Source organism: Sinohyriopsis cumingii, chromosome 2 (genome assembly GCF_028554795.1).
Source record: "Sinohyriopsis cumingii isolate HCF-2022 chromosome 2, ASM2855479v2, whole genome shotgun sequence".
NCBI lineage: Eukaryota > Metazoa > Mollusca > Bivalvia > Unionida > Unionidae > Sinohyriopsis > Sinohyriopsis cumingii.
Window position 1 is genome coordinate 117,343,629 of NC_142962.1, and position 20,244 is coordinate 117,363,872.

The 20,244-nt window shown below is 34.7% G+C and overlaps 1 protein-coding gene across 3 annotated transcripts in view; it reads right to left on the reverse strand.

The window, feature by feature from the left end:
- The window catches only part of LOC149805675 (pleckstrin homology domain-containing family H member 2-like), a 349,103-nt gene that overhangs the window by 113,819 nt on the left and 215,040 nt on the right, over positions 1-20,244 (reverse strand). For all 3 annotated transcript variants that reach the window (XR_016419762.1, XM_089950325.1, XM_089950326.1), the window contains 2 exons: positions 9,929-10,012; positions 2,514-2,642 (listed from right to left, as the gene is read on the reverse strand). Coding sequence is in view for 2 of the 3 variants with exons in the window: in XM_089950325.1 (XP_089806451.1) it covers positions 2,514-2,642; positions 9,929-10,012 (213 nt within the window). In the remaining variant the exon portion in view is untranslated. The remainder of the gene's footprint in view (positions 1-2,513; positions 2,643-9,928; positions 10,013-20,244) is intronic.

Sequence of the window (20,244 nt, forward strand, 5' to 3'; positions counted from 1 at the left end):
TATTACACGAAGACATTCTATGTATCTCCCATTCTTTATATGACATTGATTTTACCCATATTACTATATCCTGATAAAAATTCTTTCTTAACATTGAGGCATAGTTATTAAGCAATCTCTTCCTCATGAGGCCAAACAAAAAAATATGTGTTTCTGGTTAGCTAGCCTTCCCTGTTTCTCAATGCCAACCCAGCATGTAAAAAAAATGTTAAAAATTTAAAAATTACAAGAAATCTAAGTAATTATATATAATGTTTAGAAAAAAAATCCCCTAACTTTTAAACCAGTGCAATAGAAAGCATTCATATCTTTTCTTAGCCTACCGTATTTCATGCAATTTTTGTACACAAAAAAATAATAATTACAGTAATTTCAGTATATGAAAAATTATATGTAAAATAAATGTCATTTTGTGGTACTGACTGTGTATGAAAAATAAAGCCATCGTAACTGAACAAGTTCTATGGAACACACGCTACTCAACAACCTAACAATACAAATGTTCAAAATAAAAACACATTTTCTGTCTCATTCTGCTCTCAACTCAAGAATCCAATTGAAATAAAAAAAGTACTCAAAAAGATCTTTGCTTTGCTTTTAGTGACAGAGAGAGAGAGAGAGAGAGAGAAAGAGAGAGAGCATAATGTCTCGGTGTGCAAGCTCGTCTGCATTTAGAGCATATTTCTTTGTAGCTGTTATGTTGTGTAATGTTGGCAAAATGATTAAGATGGCCTGAACATGTATGGGTATTATTTATTGATAAATTGTATGCAACGATGAGGCCACGTTGTCCAGAAACAAAGTGCAATGTGTATTCTTACAGCAACAACAACTTCATTTTCAAATTACAATAAAAAGTATAAAGGACTTAAAAACATGTTTTAGTTAATGTGTGCAAGAATGTGTGTGTGTGTGTGAGAGAGAGAGAGAGAGAGAGAGAGAGAGAGAGAGAGAGAGAGAAACAAAATTTTGTCAGTGTACAAGACCGTTATTTATTCAGGGCAGTTTTTATTTGAAGCTTCTGCAAAGAGAAAAAAAGACTATTTCCAGTTACCTACCAGTTGTGATAATCCTCATGTATTATGACACAACTACATTTCATTATCAATAAACACCTCTAAATCAACAATTCATTCTTGTTTTAATTACGATATACATTGTTACAATAACCACATGGCATGGCAGTGTTACTTACATGCTAATTAGATAGGCTTAGAGCTTCGGTTATTCAAGCTCAAACCAGATAGAAGGCAAGATTTGACAGAAGAGATCAAATCAGCGAGGCTGCAAGTAGGGAAATGAAGCTCTTTTTAGGGAAATGAAAATCTGTCAATGTGCCATCAAGGCCATTGTCCATACAGCAGATGTTGTAAAGACCAGTGATCATACACATTACTTGTTATCTGAACTTGCCAATAAAGATAACGATAGAGGGGTATATCATAGAATAGATTCATAACAAAATATATATATCCAAGTCAAAACAGTACAAGCACTTAAAAGATTGAATATGTACAGACTGATTTAATGGAGTCAGTGACTTTCAAATTGATGACAGAAAATGACAAGGTTTTTATAATTTATTTTTGTATAACTACAATGAAACAATACGACTATTTCATCATTGGTCTGTAGTCTTCCCCTTAGCATGTACTCAGATATAATTTTTGTTGGATAAGAAAACACCACAGGGCTTCAGAACTCATTTTAAAACACATGTGGTGTTTTGTTATGGTGATGGACTTAATGAGACCTAATTAGCAATAATTAAGGATTATGTTCTGTGAAGGCCTTTGTCCAGTGTTGAATACATACCAGTAGATATTGTAACGTCAATAAGAGAGCTTATGCATCAATCATTGTATTTTCTCTGCAACAATTCGTTATTAATTTTTTTAAAAACAAAATGGCTATATGGTATCTTCGATCTTTCTTGCAAACGCAAATCTTAGTAGAAATGTTATGTCCGATAATTTAAAGGATTTTTGAAAAAAAAAGAAAGTGATATGTATGAAAAATTATGATACATTTAAGTAATTATTAGTTTGATAACTGGACTGTATATGAGAAATTAAAGGGTACGAAAGAATACATGAAATACGGCAATCAAAGTCATGAATGATCTTAAAGAAAAAACTTTGGCATTGTGAGTAGTAACAAGCTCAGCCAAACCGATGCAAGATCACCTCATTAATATGTATGGCTACTTCTTACTGTCAAATTTCCAAACTGGATCAGAATTACAGCTACAAGAGTGGAAATAAACTCTGCCTATTAGATGCCAGATCCACACGACAGACATGCATCATTCACAAATAAGGACAAAAACTTGATAATATATGCATATATTCCAAATTTTATCAAAACTTGATCAGAAATGTGGACTTCAGAGTGGTGACATGCCCAAACAATCAGATGCAAGATCACTGCACATTATCAAACTAATATGAAAGTTTGAAGATAGAATGATATATCCCAAATTTATTCAAAATCAGATCTGATATGTGCCATACCTCTTGACTGAGCCTGTACATCTCTCTGGCAGTGATTGCTGGCAGGGCCTGCAGTCTTTCCCTTAGTAATTCTGTCTGGTCATTGAGAATCTCATTCTCTAGCTGGAGTTCATGATTCTGGCTTTCAAGCTGAAGGATTAACAGTTTACATTAACAGTGCTGCATATTGTTCAAAAATTTTAAAGCACGAAGTCAAATGATCATTTACCATGAAGTATATATATTTTATAATCTAAGTCATTCTATGTGAACTGTCTGATATCTAGGGTGGCCGAGTTATTGTGGCATGTGGTCGGTGAGCTGAGGGAGTCAGCAGGCTGTAACTACAGTATAAAATACTTTGTGATTGTCTTTAACTTTGCACCTCATATCTCAAATGACATCATGGGCAGAATATAACTGAAAGTTGTTTCAGACTCTGTGAACCTATACCCAAATGCTAAGTTTGTTTAACTCTATAATTAGTATTATTTTAAAGAAAGTTGTGATTACAAGATTGTCAAGACGACCATCATGGTCACCATGTTTAATGTGCAGGTATTATTTTCATTTAGGACCAACTAGGCATCATAAGAAGTCTTTAGGAGAAAACCCAATAAATCAATACAATCATTCATTCAGAAAGTAGAGGTGACATGTTTTCATGATGGCTGCAATGCTGCTGTCAAAGGATGAATATCTTTATTTAGGCTGACTGGACCCTTGGAAGAATTTGTGTAACAAGCTTCATGGATATCCCTCCCCCTCAGCAGGTGAGGGAGTGGAGCCATATCAAATTTCCACTGATGAACAGATGGATGACAGACCATATCATTAACTTTACTGGTTGTTAACAATAAAGTTAGAAACAAAATATCAGAAAGAACCTGTATATTACATACCTTTAATCTAACTTGTAAATATTATTATTTATCACATCTAATATCCTTACAAAAGGGGACAAAATACATAAGATTTTAGCAAATATCTTCTTTGTATTCTTCAATCAACATTATAAGTAATTTCATCATGATATGCATAGATATATCTAAAAAGTTCCAAAAAAGTCACAAGCCATGTTTTATCATAGCTGAAACACTTTATGAACACTTGAACAGATTAACATAAATACCAAACCTCCAGAAGGGTTAAAATTATTTCTAGTGTTGCAACAAAATTTTAAAATTTTGTCAACAATGATAAGTCATTTACAAATTAACGTAACAGTTTGATCTCTTAAAACAACATAAAATGTGTTCAATTTACAGTCTGATATTTAAAAACTGCAAATGGTGATGGGTCAAACCTACTAAAATGTGCAAGGCTGTGTGACCATTTTAAATGGTATACTGATTTTATTTCCATCCATAACTCATCCCCAATTGTTATGTATTATATATTTGATACCAGAGGCAAGTAATTTGACAATTTCTAAGTACAAAGGCACCCCCTCCCAAACCTATAAAAGTATAGCAGAGATTAGACAACTCTGGAAATTAAAATTATCAATGGGTCTCAATGATATGGAACTTTGGACAAGATATGTATACAGTCTTAAACTGATCTTACTGTGCAGAAATCTTTATTTCCTTATTAGACTTACATGACAATAACCTTTGTCTGTTTGATGTCATGATCTACAGGATCCTTTCTTATCCTCAAGGCAAAGTATCCATAAAGTATGGTCAAGGAAACAAAACCAGAACAAAAGTTAATTTGTAAATCCCATATCTCCTGAAGCAACAATGGCCTTAACAGTAGACCTTCTGACCCCAAAATCAATATGATACTACCATATCTTACTAGTTATGTCTTCCACAAAGTTTGGTCAAGGAATATAGTCCAAAACCAAAGTTATTATGCAAAAACATTTTTTTTCCTCAGTTATTGTGACCATGACCCTAATCTCAAGTTCAACAGGCTTCATTCTTACTCAGCATCTACATCATCCACAAATGTTAGTGAATGTACATGGTAAAGAATGGATTTTTTATAAAGCAGAAACCTTTATTCTTCATTCAATCAGAGATTTTGTCCTTTGAACTTGTAATGCATATATGATTTATATTTGATTTAATTTAATTGACTGTTTACATTTTACTATTTTTAATTTCATTACATGTCAATAGGAATTTGATACTTTCAAGAAAATTCAGTTTGACCTGAATCTTTTCATAAATACCTAATAATAGAAACAATGGTATTTTTTTTACTTAGTTTCCAACCTTGATTCAGAAATCACTGAGCAAGTAAACAACTTTTTTTTTTTTAATTCTTGGAGTAAAATGATCGGTTTTTATCAAGGTTTTCATCAAAGTATGTGACTTTAGATTGTAAACAGCACTATTTTGCTATTCTGGGTTTTCCAAAATTGTGCAGTAGTTAGATTTAATAGTAATGTTTAGAGAGATATTTTTCAGTTTGGGCTTAAAAACACATGATGTCAAGATATTTGTTTTGTTGTGACTAGTTTGGAGTTATATTTTAATTTTTATTCAAATTATTTGGATTCATTCTTTTTCCCTTGAAATATTTGAGTTCTCATACAGAATTCCTGGACAAAGACATTTCTCTAAGTTTTATTCGGAAATTCAAACACTGGAATATTTTAGTTTGTTAATCAACAAAGAATTGTAGATACCACAGCACAATACTGACTACAGAATACATCATCAGCTTCCATTTTTGGATTTTTCATTGGGACTTGAACTTGAATTCATTAGAACATTTCATTACTGGACTTCTAATAATAATTCATGGATTATTCTTGGATTATTTTTGGATTTGATTCTTAAAACCATACGTTCTTATTTTTTGCATTTTTAACATGTTATTCCAGAGAAACAAATTATTTGTTAAAATTTTCAAAGCTTGTTGCTTCACTCTTTCTTTTGTTACTGTTTATTAGAATCTAAACACATAATACAAGAAACTTTTAAAGCCCAAATTAACAGGCTTCTTTCTTACCCCCAACTGCAAGAAATCCACAAAGTTTGGTAAGTGCAAATGGTGGAGAATCCAAGTTACTGTGTGGAAAGAAAATAATAGATGATGGACAGCATCATAACATATGCTCTAACTTATTGAGGGTATATAACAAAAACTGGGAGAGAACAGTAATTGGCCAAAATAAGCATCATGCAAAGATGACCATAACATTAACAAAGTGTCATAGTGATCCGCTAGAACTGAGACCAGTTGCATTCACAAGATTTTCTTATATACCAATCAGGCTCCAAATAAAAAAAGGGCAAAAATGTGAACAATAATGACAGAAGTGGTTCATCTATTTTCATATCTTCAGATAATCATCATAACAGTTGCCCCAGGTGGCTGCCAAGTGGTCAAAGGTGCTCATCTTTACTTATCACTGCTATCTCAACTGTCCTTGCTGGTTTGAGATGTTTGCTCTGCCAATGTGGATATGTTAAGAAACCTTGCCAGCAGCTTTCCATGGGTCAGTGTTTCTTCACAGGGGCTTGCCTAGGTTTTTTTCTACCAGATATATTGGCCACCATGTATAGCCTATCATATGCTGAAAAATGGTGTTAAACACACAAACAAACAAATCATCACATTTTCCAAGTTTCACTGTGTTCAAATGAAAACAGACTACATGTCTCCCCCCCCCCCACGATAACTCACAATCAGCAGTGTCCAAAAATATCATCCACAGCATAGGCAGGGGGATGAGCTAGCATGGGAAACAAATTCTTGTTAACATTAAATGGGGGAGGGTGAGTGTGAGGGGGGCTGTGCTAGCAGTTTTTTTTTGATGCACAATAATTATATTCAACATTGTCAGATACAAATATTTTTAAAATGAGTTTTAATATTATTCGATGTGACATCTTTAGAATTAAATAAAGTAAATTGATGGCAATCGTTTATGATAAATAATTCAGTTGCAGTTGCCTCCCTCTCAATATTAAACCATATCATAAAAGAATCAACTAAAGTTTGCTTTCAAACTAGAATTACAATCGTAATCTGGGCCAAACCTATCAATATAGTTGCACAGGTTGATTCCTCAAGACAACTATTTTAAATGCCAATTCTCTGTCTATAGCACAAGCAAAAGATGACTTAGTTGTTGTTGTTGTTGTAGGGTTTAACGCCATTTTTCAACACAAGATAGGCTAAACATGGCGGCCAGTATTACTGGTGGAGGAAGAACCCTGGAAAACCCAGGGAAGAACCACTGACCCACGAGAAGCTACTGGCAGGCTTTTCCACATACCCATGCTAGTCGAGCCTTGGACTCGAACCCATGCAGACAGAGGTGAGATGGCAGTGATCCAGAACGGTGAGCACTTTAGACCACTCGGCCACTCAGGGCCCCAAAGATGACTTAGTACAGACCTGCTATTTGTGCTGTCCTGAAACACTACAGGATTAGGAAGGAAAAAACAACAGACCATAAAGAAAAAGATAAAGAACCAGATATATGTAGGTTTTCACTACAAAGCCTGAAGAGCAATCACACATCAACCAAAGATGAGAGATTTAGGAGTTGTCTACAAGAAAAAAGCTATCTATACCTGGTGCTACTATGATGTTGGCACCTTTCATGCATAGCAATCCACTGGAGAAAGCTAACAGTTAATATGCTTGTGTCAACTAGCCATTAAGTGCCAAACAGTTTACAAAAGTAAAGTCAGTTTAATCACAGAGTAGTCATTAAATTAGGTCTCTTGGGCACTATAATGACAATTGTCCTCTTCTTTCACATCTGAATTGAGGAGAGCATCTCACATTTATGATGATTACACTGTAACCCAATTAAAAATAATGAGAACATGAGTTTTAATTAGACTTTCTGAACTGGTATCTAGATCATACACTGTTGCCATCAGTACGCATTGACGATTACACTCATTCAGCAGTATTTTATTATTTACTGTACTATTCATTGAAAACATAAGAAAATCTCACAAAATAGGTTGCCTTATTAAAATCTGAGAATTTCATTACAATAATTCCAAATTTCCAATCTAAAAAAATAACAAGCAATATGAGGTGTTATTTGTCAATTCTGTTTGCGAATTGTTAATTTTGAGCAGAGAAGGAACCAAGTTTGTGTCACATCTATAGGAAAAAATGAGATCTACACCATTATAAGAACCTCTATGCCATAATACTGTCTGTCAATTGTGGTCAAATTCTCCTAATTCATTTTTTTAAAGAAGTTATTAAAAATTACATACTTTTAATATCATCAGCCATAACATAATGGCATCATTTTTTACAAACATCAATGCCCTTAATGCCAATGTAATATCTATCAAATTTGCTCATTTTCTGTAGTGTTTTTTTAGAGAAGTCAGTCAAAGAATTTTCTATTTTTAGTTTTTACTAACAGTGATGAAATGATATCATTTGTAATATTCAGATAGCCATTCATGCCAGAATTGATTTTGGGTGGGATTCTGAGATTCTGTTAAATTCTGCCAGGTGGTTTTTGTGAAGTCATTTTAAGATTTTTCTATTTTTAGTAATACTGGGCATTTTTTAGAACAGATCAGCAACGTTTTGAATGAATTTGAAAGACCTTCATTGTAGAATGTTTTCCATCCAATATGGTCAAAGTTTGGCTGAGCAGTTTCTATTTTTTAGTAGTCATGGCCATATCTGAATGTAGACTGGAATCAATGAAATAAATCTGAATGACCTTGATGCCTTTAAAGTTTTGCTATTTTTACTTAATGAATGATATCTGACATCATCTGGATATGTATGAAAGCCCATCAAGCCACGATGCTTCCAAACAAACTTTATCAAATTATGTCGAGTAGTTTTTGAGAAGCAGTTGATTAAAAGTTTTTCTAATTTTAGTGATGTCGACCATATCTGATGGTGAATTAACACCATGGGAACAAATACGAAAGACCTTCATGCCAGGATACTTTCCATCAAAAGGTGAAGTCGTAAGAAATCCGAATTTGGACATCAGGATCACCTTGTGAGTCAAGAGTCTCGGTCTGAAGACCCGGCAGGTTTGAAGTAGCTCCTGTATAAACTAATCCAATGTTTCATAGTTTACGCTTTTCACCCTGTTTATTTTACAAAATACTGTGAAACTTACTTCACTAACAAATATATGAATACTAAATTTCTATTCAAATATGGCAAAAGATTTTCAAATTTGAATGCTCAGTTATTCATATAGCTTGACTTGTTTTCAAACTTTTTACTCAAAATGTTTCTGATTTTCATTCATTTATATTACCTAAATAAATGCAGTACTTCATCTCTAAAACCTTATCTGTGCTAATTTCAACCTAAATTTATGACTTGAGGAATGATTTGAATCTTTCCCTTGCCAAAGTCTGTATGATGATGGAATTATTAAACTACTGTATTTTCATAAATTTCATCCAAAATGACAACTCACATTAGGTCCTCTGTACATGTTATCACACAACATCAACTTCAATTATTTACACCACATTTGCATGCAATAAAAAATCTTAGGTTGCTGACAAATTTCACCATCCTATGTTAAAAGCATGCAGAACATTTCAGACTTTATTGTGGTGTGTTTATGTCTTATCCAAGCAAAACAATTGGTGGAAATGTTTAAAGAAATCAGAGCTACTCAGACAAGAAAATCTTTCAAAATAAACAGCTACTACATTCTGGCCCTGGTTGACTAAAAATTATACCCTACCTACAGTCTTCGAAAGTATTTACCTACCACTGTTACTAACCACTGTTACTAACCACAGTTACTAACCACAGTTACTATGTAGCTGATTATTCAATTTTACTCATTATAGTGGCTGGTACCATGAACACTGTATTAGCACAGATGTTTATCTGTCACAACTTTACTTTTTACCTGTGTGGGCATCCATGTCACACTATGTACATTGGCTGCTGCATCTACTAAAAGCAGGATTTAAAACTGTACTTGCCTCAGCTGACTATTTTACCAAACTAAAAAAGTATGCAGGTGGGACAAGGTTTAGTTTGAAATTTTTAATTTTTTAAAGGGATTAAATGATCTTCTGCTGGATAGTAACAGTGCCAGGTAAATACTTTCGAAGACTGGATGTGGGGTATGACACACAATCGACCTAAGCAAGACTATACCTCTACGTCTATGGTAAACTACAAACATTTCTTGAACCATTGTTTACAGTACAATTGTGAGCAAAAACTAACTTCGAATTCGATGCAATCTTACTGAAAAACATATTTGATTTGAGGTAAATTTTTCCTCTGTCTTTGCTACAATCAATATTTTGAACAAAATGATGTAGCACACCAATTTAAATATGCAGAAACTATTAATCATGTCTGATAGAGAATTGACTTTTTAAAAGCTTGACCAACTGCTGTGATTTCCTGAGACAGAAAAGCCTGAAACATTAAAATGCATATTGTATAGGTTGGTGAGACATCAAAATCAAACTGTAAATGTATTCCCCTACCTGAGTTAATTTAGAAGTCACCCATTCTTTAATTCTGGTAGCCTTCTCTTCCACAGTTTTGGCGTCCTGAATCCGAAGCTGTCTCTGAAGAATAAAAATGTTTATCTTAGATACCATATATGCTCACTTATATGCTGGGTCCAGCTACAAACAACACAGACCATACTGCACTGATTACTCCAAACAAAATGTGAAGATCTAGATCTGTTAGCACATCATTTACCAGTAGATCTTGGTCTATGCAATTTACAGTTGGATCCAATTTATAACTGGATACATACAGTACCTGTTTTAAAAATGACTCTCTTACAAAATAGTGTTCCCTCACTATAAATCTGGTCAAGTGAATAAAAGTGTACACTGATATACATGGGGCAGCCTTATACTTGGGTACATTTGGTGGAAAGACACTGGGTTTATTGCAAAGGATCTCAATCACTACAAATTCATCTGTAGGGGATTAAACTGAAGAAATTGTGTGGTCAGCTAAAGAAAATGAGGCCATGACTCATCTAATTAATGATGTGGATTAAAATCCAACTCATTCAAGGTCTCAGCAATATAAACAACACAATGTATAAAGATAAAGATACAAATTTGATCAACAAGGGCCATAACTCTGTCCAAAACGGAAGTTCAGAGTTCTGTGACAGTCTTCATATCAAAACGCATTATAATTTGTTGAATGGTTTTAGATATGTAGGTATGTCCTGATTACAAGCAATATTTCATTTAAAGATATCAAGTTGACTGACAAAGAGACTCGAGACAAAACCCATAAAAGTTCATCTTTGTCTGGAAGAGAAAATGCTTTTTACCAAATTCCATCAGAATATTCTGAATGGTTCTTGAGCTATGCAGAGTACAAGCTACATTCCAAGTATTCATGTGAAGCCAAGAATATGTTTGACAATGGGCACGATTCTGTCACAAATGAATTAGACAAGACAAAAGCCATAAAAATCTAATCTAGATCTAAGAGATTGCATCAGAACATAGCAATCTGAGCTATGTTTCTGTGTAAAGATAAGGATATGCATGACAAGGAGAATAACTCTGTCAAAAATGGATGGACAAAACTAAACCCATAAAAGAACATCTAAGTCTATGAGACAATATTCATATCAAAATTCCATCTAAATATGTTGAGTATTTCTTGAGCGATGCCAATAACAAGAATCATCTCAAATGAAAATAGGAAATTAAGGACCAAAATTGGGGCTCAGATAAAACTCAGACAAAACTCATTAAATGCACATCTAGGTCTATGAGAAAATGTAAATATCAAATTGCATGTGAATATATTGAATAGCTCTTGTGTGGTGTTAGTTATAAACAACATATAATGACAAGAAAAGTGATTTCTCTATGTTGCTTCCTACTAATGTGCATTTTACAAAATCTCTGTTAAAATGTACTGACTTTTTATAGGGAATCCTAAACACGCCCATCTATGTGGGTGTGGGTGGGTGGGTGTGTACATATATGAATCAAAAATGCATAATCTCCAATTTAAGTAACATACTACTGAAATATGTATTCTCAGTTACTCAGTTTTTCCCCTGAAATTATAGAACTAAACCCCATTCTAGCTCATCCTAAAAAAATTTCCTTGAATAACCCTTTAATTTAAGCTAAAATTTCATCAAGATATTAATAAGCTAATTGAATAGTTACTTGGCATGTTATAATGTGTTCTCAGCCCAACTGCATAATGTCAATGAGCTCTGTAACAAGATTTAATTTTGTGTTTTATATTATCTGCAATAAACAACAAATTTAAAGTAGAATTTTAATTTCCCTGTGGAAGCTGTGTAGTGATGTAGAATAGCTGAAGAATCTGATCTGCATTTCCAATGAATCAGTTTCATGTTTATCTTCATCTATTCTGCTGTCATTATGAATGACAGTCAAATAGTCAATTACATGCTTGTTGTATAATATGTATCTTGGAATGAAGCCAGAGTCAGCTTTAATCTGCAATGTCTGCAAATTTTAAGAAATGCAAGGATATCAGTCAATGTTGTTCAGTTACCCAAAACAATATGATTCTAACTAAATGACAAATGTCCTTATGTTCTGTCATTACTTCATTAAACATATTTTTAATAATAATGACTCATGCTTACTTTTTGGCCCTTAAATTACCACTGGAACTTGCAAAGTCCAGAATATCGAAAAACACACGTATTAATAAAGAATTTTTAAAAATTGAATCAAAGAAATCAAATAATGAGTTTTTTGTCCTTGTTGGGCACTGTCCGAGATTAACGCTAACGGTATCATTTTCATAGTATCTTTAATTGTACCAAATGGGTCTGAGATTAACTCTTACCAGTCATAGCTAAAGTCAAATACATATAACATGATGGTTGTTTCAAAAACACATAATTAGGCAATTGACAGTTTAATGAATGTTATTAATTCAGAACTCTTTTGGAAACATTACCATCTTAAAGCCAATGTCAACATTTTCTGTTAGAAGTAATTTTGAAAATTGTTCAATCCAGTTAATGTGTGTGCATGTGTGTGTGTGTGTGTGTGTGTGTGTGTGAATTTTAAACTCAATTAGGAAAGAGAATTATGTTACTACTGAAATTTTCTGTTTAACTATAGACAAACAGCTGATACTAGCCGTAAGAATTCTGTTACTTCAGACATATATAGGAAGCCAATATGGTTGAGTATAAAAAGATCTTCATTTCTACAACAGCAGAAGTGCACAGAATGACGGGGGATCATAGGCCATATGACCAATCCGGTGGCTTAGTGGTTAGAGCATCTGTCTTGGATGCAGGGTGGTCAAAGGTTAGAACCCCAACCAAGTCATACCAAAGACTTTAAAAAAATGGTACTAACAGCTGCCTTGCTAGGCGCTCAGCATTAAGAGGTTAGTGTTAGGAATGACCAGCCTGCAGGTGTCAGGATAATGTGACTAGGTTGGACATGCTACGTGTCTGTGGCATGATACCCCAGGGCTTGACATCACTATAAACTGCCAAACTGGAGACATTGTAGCAATATGACTGAATTTTTTTAAAAGCCACATTAAAAATCTGAATCATATACAAACACACACACACACACACATACACAGAGACCATTTGAAATGCTTTCACAAAGAGACAGCAGAAATCAAAAGGATTTTGCATTACCTATGAAGACTATTTTGAAATGTAATAATAGAGGTTTCAATGGCGGTCAATAACCTCTAACAAAATTGTTTAATATTTCTACACTCAAGTCTACCAAAATCGTAATGAATGATTTGTTCATGCTGTACATACACATTTCTCTGATTTGATACAATTGTGACACATCTGTGGGAAAGTCACATGTAAAGCACATATCCCACGTGTGTGTACCTGATGACTTGAAAATCACATTCTCTTGCATTTTACATAATGACTGTAAATTATAGATGCTGTATAATGTAGCTTATAAACCTTACTGACATTTAAAAAACTGAAGTTGTTATTCTAATAACAGGAAAGGTAAGATAAGATGAGATAAGATTTACCTGTAGTCAGCAAAATTTAAAACAATTTTGCCTAAGCTCAAACAAGCTCTTTTACCAACATGACATAAAAATCAATAAAGACATAAAAACAAACATAATTTACAAGATATACAACCACAGCATAATGCAGACACAATTGGACAAAACATATATTGCCTAATTTAAAAATAAACGCAAGCAAAGCATTTTAAAAAGGCAGTAGTCTAAAAGTGAAATAAGCATTAAGATAACTAAGAACAACAGCAGGTTAGGATTATGCAACAGATGAAATAAAATACAGAATTAAAACAAGAATAATGGGAGAAAAAAGGGCAAGGTAAAAAAAAGTTAAAATTGGAAGTTTTAATTAATCAAATGCACAAATTTAGAACTAAACCCATGCTGATATGCAGATTATACCATACCTGAAACCGAAAGGAGACAACAGTTGGGCACTTAATAATGGTACATAGAAAAGGACAGTAAAACAAAAACTAACCGATATTAGTAGTCCTCATTATGGCAAGAGAGTTGTGGGGGAGGGATGGAATTACTTGCAGATATTACATTACCAGTCATTACCATTCCAGGACATTGAGCTAAATGAACTAAAATTTGCTTGGTCTCTTAAGTACTTTGGTAGCTCATTCAAAAAAAAATGCATATCAGAAACTTAAATTTAATTTGTTTAAAACATCAAGTCATTCAGACATTTAGGAGCACACTTATTCAGAATTTTAAATGAAGTTTTAAATGTCTCTAAAGCCATAGCCCAAAGTCTGTGCACCTTCAGGATTTATATTTTGCCTTAAAAGTTTATGATAAAGTGCCAGTATATTTTAAAAGGAAAGAAAAATAATTTGTCCCTAGTTATTGCAGCAAGCACAAGACGAGTGAGGATCTGGCCATAGGCATGTGTTAGAACTCTAGAAAATTCCAAGAGGTGGAAGTAGTCCTGCTAAAGCAGCATGTACACTTGTATGAAGAGTGAGAAACTAGCCACAGGCATGTATCTGAACACTGGACGATTCCATGAGATGAAAGTAGCCCTAAATAGAGCAGAAAGGACAAGTGTGTGAAGAGTGAGGAAATGGCCAATACCAGAACCCTAGAGGATTCCAAGGGACTGAAGCATCTGTAGCCAGAGCAGAAAGCACAAATGTATCAAAAGTGATGAAAAGTCCAAAGGCATGCACATGAATTCAAGAGAATCCTAAAGAAGAAGACATAGCTAGAGCAAATAGAACAAAAGTATGAAGAACAAGAAGCTAACTAAAGGTATGTACCAGAGCTCTAGAGCATTCCATAACATATCCCTAGCTAGATCAGGATGCACAAGTGCATGAAAAATGATTAACTTGCCAAAGAAATGCATCATACCTATTTAGGATTCCAAGAGCCTGAAGTAGCCCTAGCTAGAGTAGTAATCACAAATGTATGATGAACGAGGAACCAGCCAAAGGCATGTACAAGAACTCTAAAGAAGTTGAAATGATGGTTGTAGCCCAAACTAGATAGAGCAGCAAGCACAAATTTATCAAGAGTGATTCACCGGCCATGTACTAGAACTCCCGAGTAATGTATGTGATAGAAATGGCCCTAGCTAGAGCAGCAAGCATGTATGTTTAAGAAAGATGAACTAGCCAAAGACATGCACCAAACCTCTAGAGGATTCCATGAGATGAAAGTAGCTCTAGCTGGAACACAAAGAGGACAATTGGATGGAGTATGGTCTTACTGAATGGACTGAAAGTGGATGAATCTATTGACATATCTGTGCAAAAATGCTTGATCATGATTCAAAGTCATGCATTGTTGTGGGTGTAAATGCTCTTGTCAAAGATGGAAAAGCTGACATAATTACAAATGTCACTGCAAGCTTTATTTTAAAACAAAAAGCAGCTCTGTTTCAACTAGCTGTGTTTGCATCAGATGTTGTTAATGTTGTGATGGTGGTGGGGTTGCACAGTGTGGCAACACAGCTTAAATGAATAAATGCAAATGTTATCACTATTCACTGCTGCCCACTGCCTTGCTCTTAATCTGCATTATGTTGCAAACAGTGCAAAGCCCTAGCTAATAGTCAGCCACTATGCATAAGATATACAATTTTTAAGATATGAGAAATTTAAATATATTTTTAAAAAACTATCATGAGAACTTATGCAAAAAATTTAAGAAACCCAGCAATATAGGTAGCTATCTTTACAAGAAACCGCTGAGGCAGTTTATCGAGGTTGGTCTGTCCTTGTCATAGCTTTAGAATATAAATGAGAGACAAATAAAACCCCTAAGCCTAAAGGTCTTGGCCTTGGGGAACAACACACATGAGGATGGTTGGGAGTAAACTAATCTTAATGATGTATATACTTACCCATTGCTATTGCATAGCTTACCTTTTCTGGGACCAAAATTAATCTCATCAATACAATGAAAATTCATCCTTCCATAGATGAACACTTCCAGAGACAATATCAGTTTTCAGATTATAGTAAACAGACCCAGCCTATTCCTCTGTGTCATAGACTCATGCACAGCATACATTTTTAGGACAGGACTTGTTGTTGTTGTTGTTGTTGTAGGGTTTAACGCCATTTTTCAGCACAAGATAGGCTATACATGGCAGCCAGTATTAATGGTGGAGGAAGAACTGGGGAAAACCCCGGAAACAACCACCCACTCACGAGAAGCTACTGGCAAGTTTTCTCACATACAACAGGTAAGGATTACATCAACAAAATTGTTTTTACCCCACCCCAATCACATTTTAATATCAGTAATCAGTTACCTGTCACCAATTGCATAGCTGAATTTGCCAGTTCAAATTGAAGCAGATGGCCTCAAAAATAGTAATAAACACAAGAAATCATCACCTGTTCTGTTACTTCTGTAGGAATGTCCATTACTGTAAGTTGCTATCTGTCTGGAGCACTTTTTGTGCTATTACTATGGACCCTTGTGAATACATGCCTTTGTTCTGGTGAACCAAATGAATGACAACAGAATAAGAAGGTGTGTGGCCAACAAAATGCAGTCTTCACAACACCCACCAATGCTGAATGAGTTAGATAGTCCCATGATGTAGCAACAGCTCAAGCCTTGTGATTTAATCTTCATGAATGGCAGGTAACTATCAGTAAAGGACTAATAAGCTCTCTTTGTCTTTAGTATAATCCACCTAGAACTATTGAATATCATAGGCTTTTAAGGGAAGGAAAATATCTGTCCTACCCTTTCTTCTTCCTTCAGAAGCAGCCAGATATAATCATAAACTCCTAACTGGGCACAGGAAGTTGTCTTGATTATCCTCAGCTCAGATATGACTGAGAATGGGGATCTCTGTAGTGGATGTAGCTACCAAATGATCTGGTTTCTTTGCTTAGAGAAATCAGGTTGGCAAAGGAGAGATACCAACTCATAACTGCCACTAAACCACAGACAACCCTATTTTATAGACACTGGCATGAAACTTACTCCTTTGCCTTTCAGACAAGAATATGAGGAGGAAAACTGTCTCAATGCAAAGGTTCTTGTAAGAAGCTTCATCTAATAGTTCATGAGGGGGTTCAGCCTCTGTCCTAATTGATGGACAGCTGGGAATGACATGTTTCCTGCTACAACAATCATAAATGAGTCTTCACTTTGCATCATAGACATAGATCATTTCCTGGCCTGAACAATACACTTAGCAGTTTTGCTGGAAAATTTGTCCTGATGGATACATTGTTTGAGATGAGCCAAGTGCTAAGATAGAGAATCTGTGTGCTGTTGTATAGTTGTATAGAACCCCTGTGCTACAACAGAAAGACTCTACACTGAGGCAATATCCTGGGTTGGTCTACCAGCTGGTTGAGAAGATAGCTGAACAACTACGATACATGGGCAGTCAAAACAAGCTCAGTAGTGGAGGTCCCCGTTTTACGGAACACTTGCAGAACCATACTTTTGGGTGGTAAGGTGTATGTGAATAGATGATTTCACTTTACGGAAAGCATCAACTGTCTGGGTTCTTTGGTTTGGTACTGGGGAGATATAACCTGGAAGCTTGTTGTTCTGTCTTGTTTTAAACAATATATCCTTGGGTTCAACCACAATGTGAACATTGAGTCTGCTACATGCTGGTACAGAGACCATTCTGTGAGGACTACTTGTCAGCCAAAATATTCTTCTAGCTGGGGATATGACAAACTCAAAATGAAATCCCTTCTATGGTTGCCAGCAAAGGAGGTTCCAAACCTCCATATACAAAGTAGAAGCACATATGCTTACTTATCTCCTGAAAATTGCTGCCTTTGATGTACAGTCATTAGAGACAACATACAAAGACTCCTTATTTTGTTGATGCATCTCTGTAGGGCTAGAAATACTGACCACATTTCAAATTATTTATGTGGAGTGTCGTCTATTCCTGGCACCATGAACTCTCCATATCAGCACCCTAACTCGAACCTACCATGTCTGTGAACATGAAGGAGTGGGGCTTTGGGGCATGCATGGGGACTCCAGTCTGAAACCGGTCCCAATTTGCCAATCAGCTTAAGTGGTGAAAATCCTGTCCTGGAGAAATCTGAGCATATAGGATATCCCTGTGTGGTTTCCAGTTTGCCAGATGGATAAACTGGAGAGGGCTCCTGTGCAGTCTTCCAAATGGAACCAGGTCCACTGCTGAGTTCATGGTCACCAGAAGGGATATATATATATAGCAAGCAAACAATGAAGTAATTGCTTTCAGCACTCCCAATAAAGCCAGAATTCTATTACTTTTGTAACAAGGGACACAGACTAATCCTCTATTTCTGAGATGATGCAAGAAATTTCTTAAGAGGGGGAGGTCCCACATAACTACCTGGGGAGGGGGAACAGTGGGACAATGCCAAATGGGCACTGACAAGGTAAGGTATATACATAACTAATTTAAGATAATTGTAATTCTGAGATAAGGAAACTGTGATCTACTAAATCAAATGCTTTATTTTAAAATCGATGCAAATAACATGTCATATTTCCTTTCTTCATTTAATTTAACCAAGTGTCAGTGATTTTTGTGAGGACTAGTTGACAAGAATGGGAATTCTTAAAACCAGATGTCTTCTGTGGAAAATAATATCGTCATTCAGGGTGAGTAAACAAGGTTTGTGACATGTTTTTCCAAAGACTTTATACAGTGTTTATTGTGGAAAATATTATCATCATTCTGGGTGAGTAAATAAGATCAGTGACATATTTTTTCAAAGACTATACAGTGCTGGCAGGACTGAAATTGGTCTGTAGATTTATGAATCATCCTTTACTCAACTCTCACACACAAGTGGGTGTTACTTTAGCACATTTAAATAGGTCAGGATTTTCATTTGTGCGAATACTGAAGTTAATTATTTGTGTTACAGACTTGGTAATTACTGGGTTTACATAATTTTGGTTCAATACCAATTTAAAGTCATTCAGCTTTACTGAAATTTAGGTTAATTATTCTTTCATATACTTCTGTTTCCAATTACACCAAATAATAAATAATGAGATTTGTCAGATATCTTGATGTTTAAGTATTCTTTCACATTTACAGGATTTAAATGTTCACCTTTCTCACAAAGTAGTTTATCTCAAAGTTCACAAAAGTATTTGTTAAAAACTTCTGCAATTACTTTCAGTGATTTTGCAGTAGAACTTTGTTTGTTGAGATGGATGGAACAATGTTTTCTAACTCATCTAGCAACCTCCATGACCACTAGCCTGCTTTTTTTCTATTGCTTTCTTGTAATAATTCATTTTTGCCTTCTGAACAATGTATCTTTCTGTTTATGAAACTTGTCTCAAGTGCACTGGTGATCTCAGGGATAAGCCAAATAAGCTTATACTGTTGTATAACACATTTGTATTTTTGGGGTGAATTATCATTTTGAACTTTAACGAAAAGGTTGTAGCAATTTTCAATGCAGAATAACAGTCTTGGTTTCTTTTTTGATTTCACTCTGAGGTTCATGAAGCAGATCATACGGAAAATTCTCTTCATTATAGACTTTAAAGTTCCTGTATAAAATGTATCATTTCATTGTGATCCAACTTCTTTTGTAATTCTGTTGCACATCTTTTAATACCTAATGGGTAATGATCACTAACCAAAATTTGGTACTTTTATTTTACATATGTTTTGGGTTTGTTGGTATAAATGTGGTCTTAGTGTCTCCAATTCAGGAATTACTTAAGCTGCACAAGAAATTAAGTGTTCCAATCGTACAGTTCAAAGCACTGTAAGAACTTACATGGTGGGGGTCTTCAAGAAGTCACAAGTTATATTAGTTTCAATATCTTAATCAGCACTTGAAGCTTTAACAATTTAATTTTCAAATTTATCTATCCAGTCAGCTGCTGAATTTGTTTGTTGTTAGAATAATACAAAATGGGTTTCAAACATGGAAGATTGATTTCAACTCAAACTCTGTTGTTGTTGTTGTGGGGTTTAATGCCATTTTTCTGCACACGATAGGCTATACATGGTGGCCAGTATTAATGGTGGAAGAAGAACCCGGGAAAACCCCGGAAAATATCTAGCTTTCTACACTGTTTGGGATAGGCAGCAGTGCATGTAATGTTCTGGGAGTCATCTGAAGCAGACATGCAAGTCACAGCATTTACTTGGGAATTATTATTTGAGAGGTAAGCATCCAGTTCAGTATCAGCAAAAACTGTACCTAAGTTGCCCACAGTATAAACATTCTCCTATTTTCAAATGTTTGCCAACGAAGTTGATATGGTTGTATTCACTCTTTGATAAGAGATAGTACTTGATTTAAGAATGTTCACATAATAGTAAATCAAC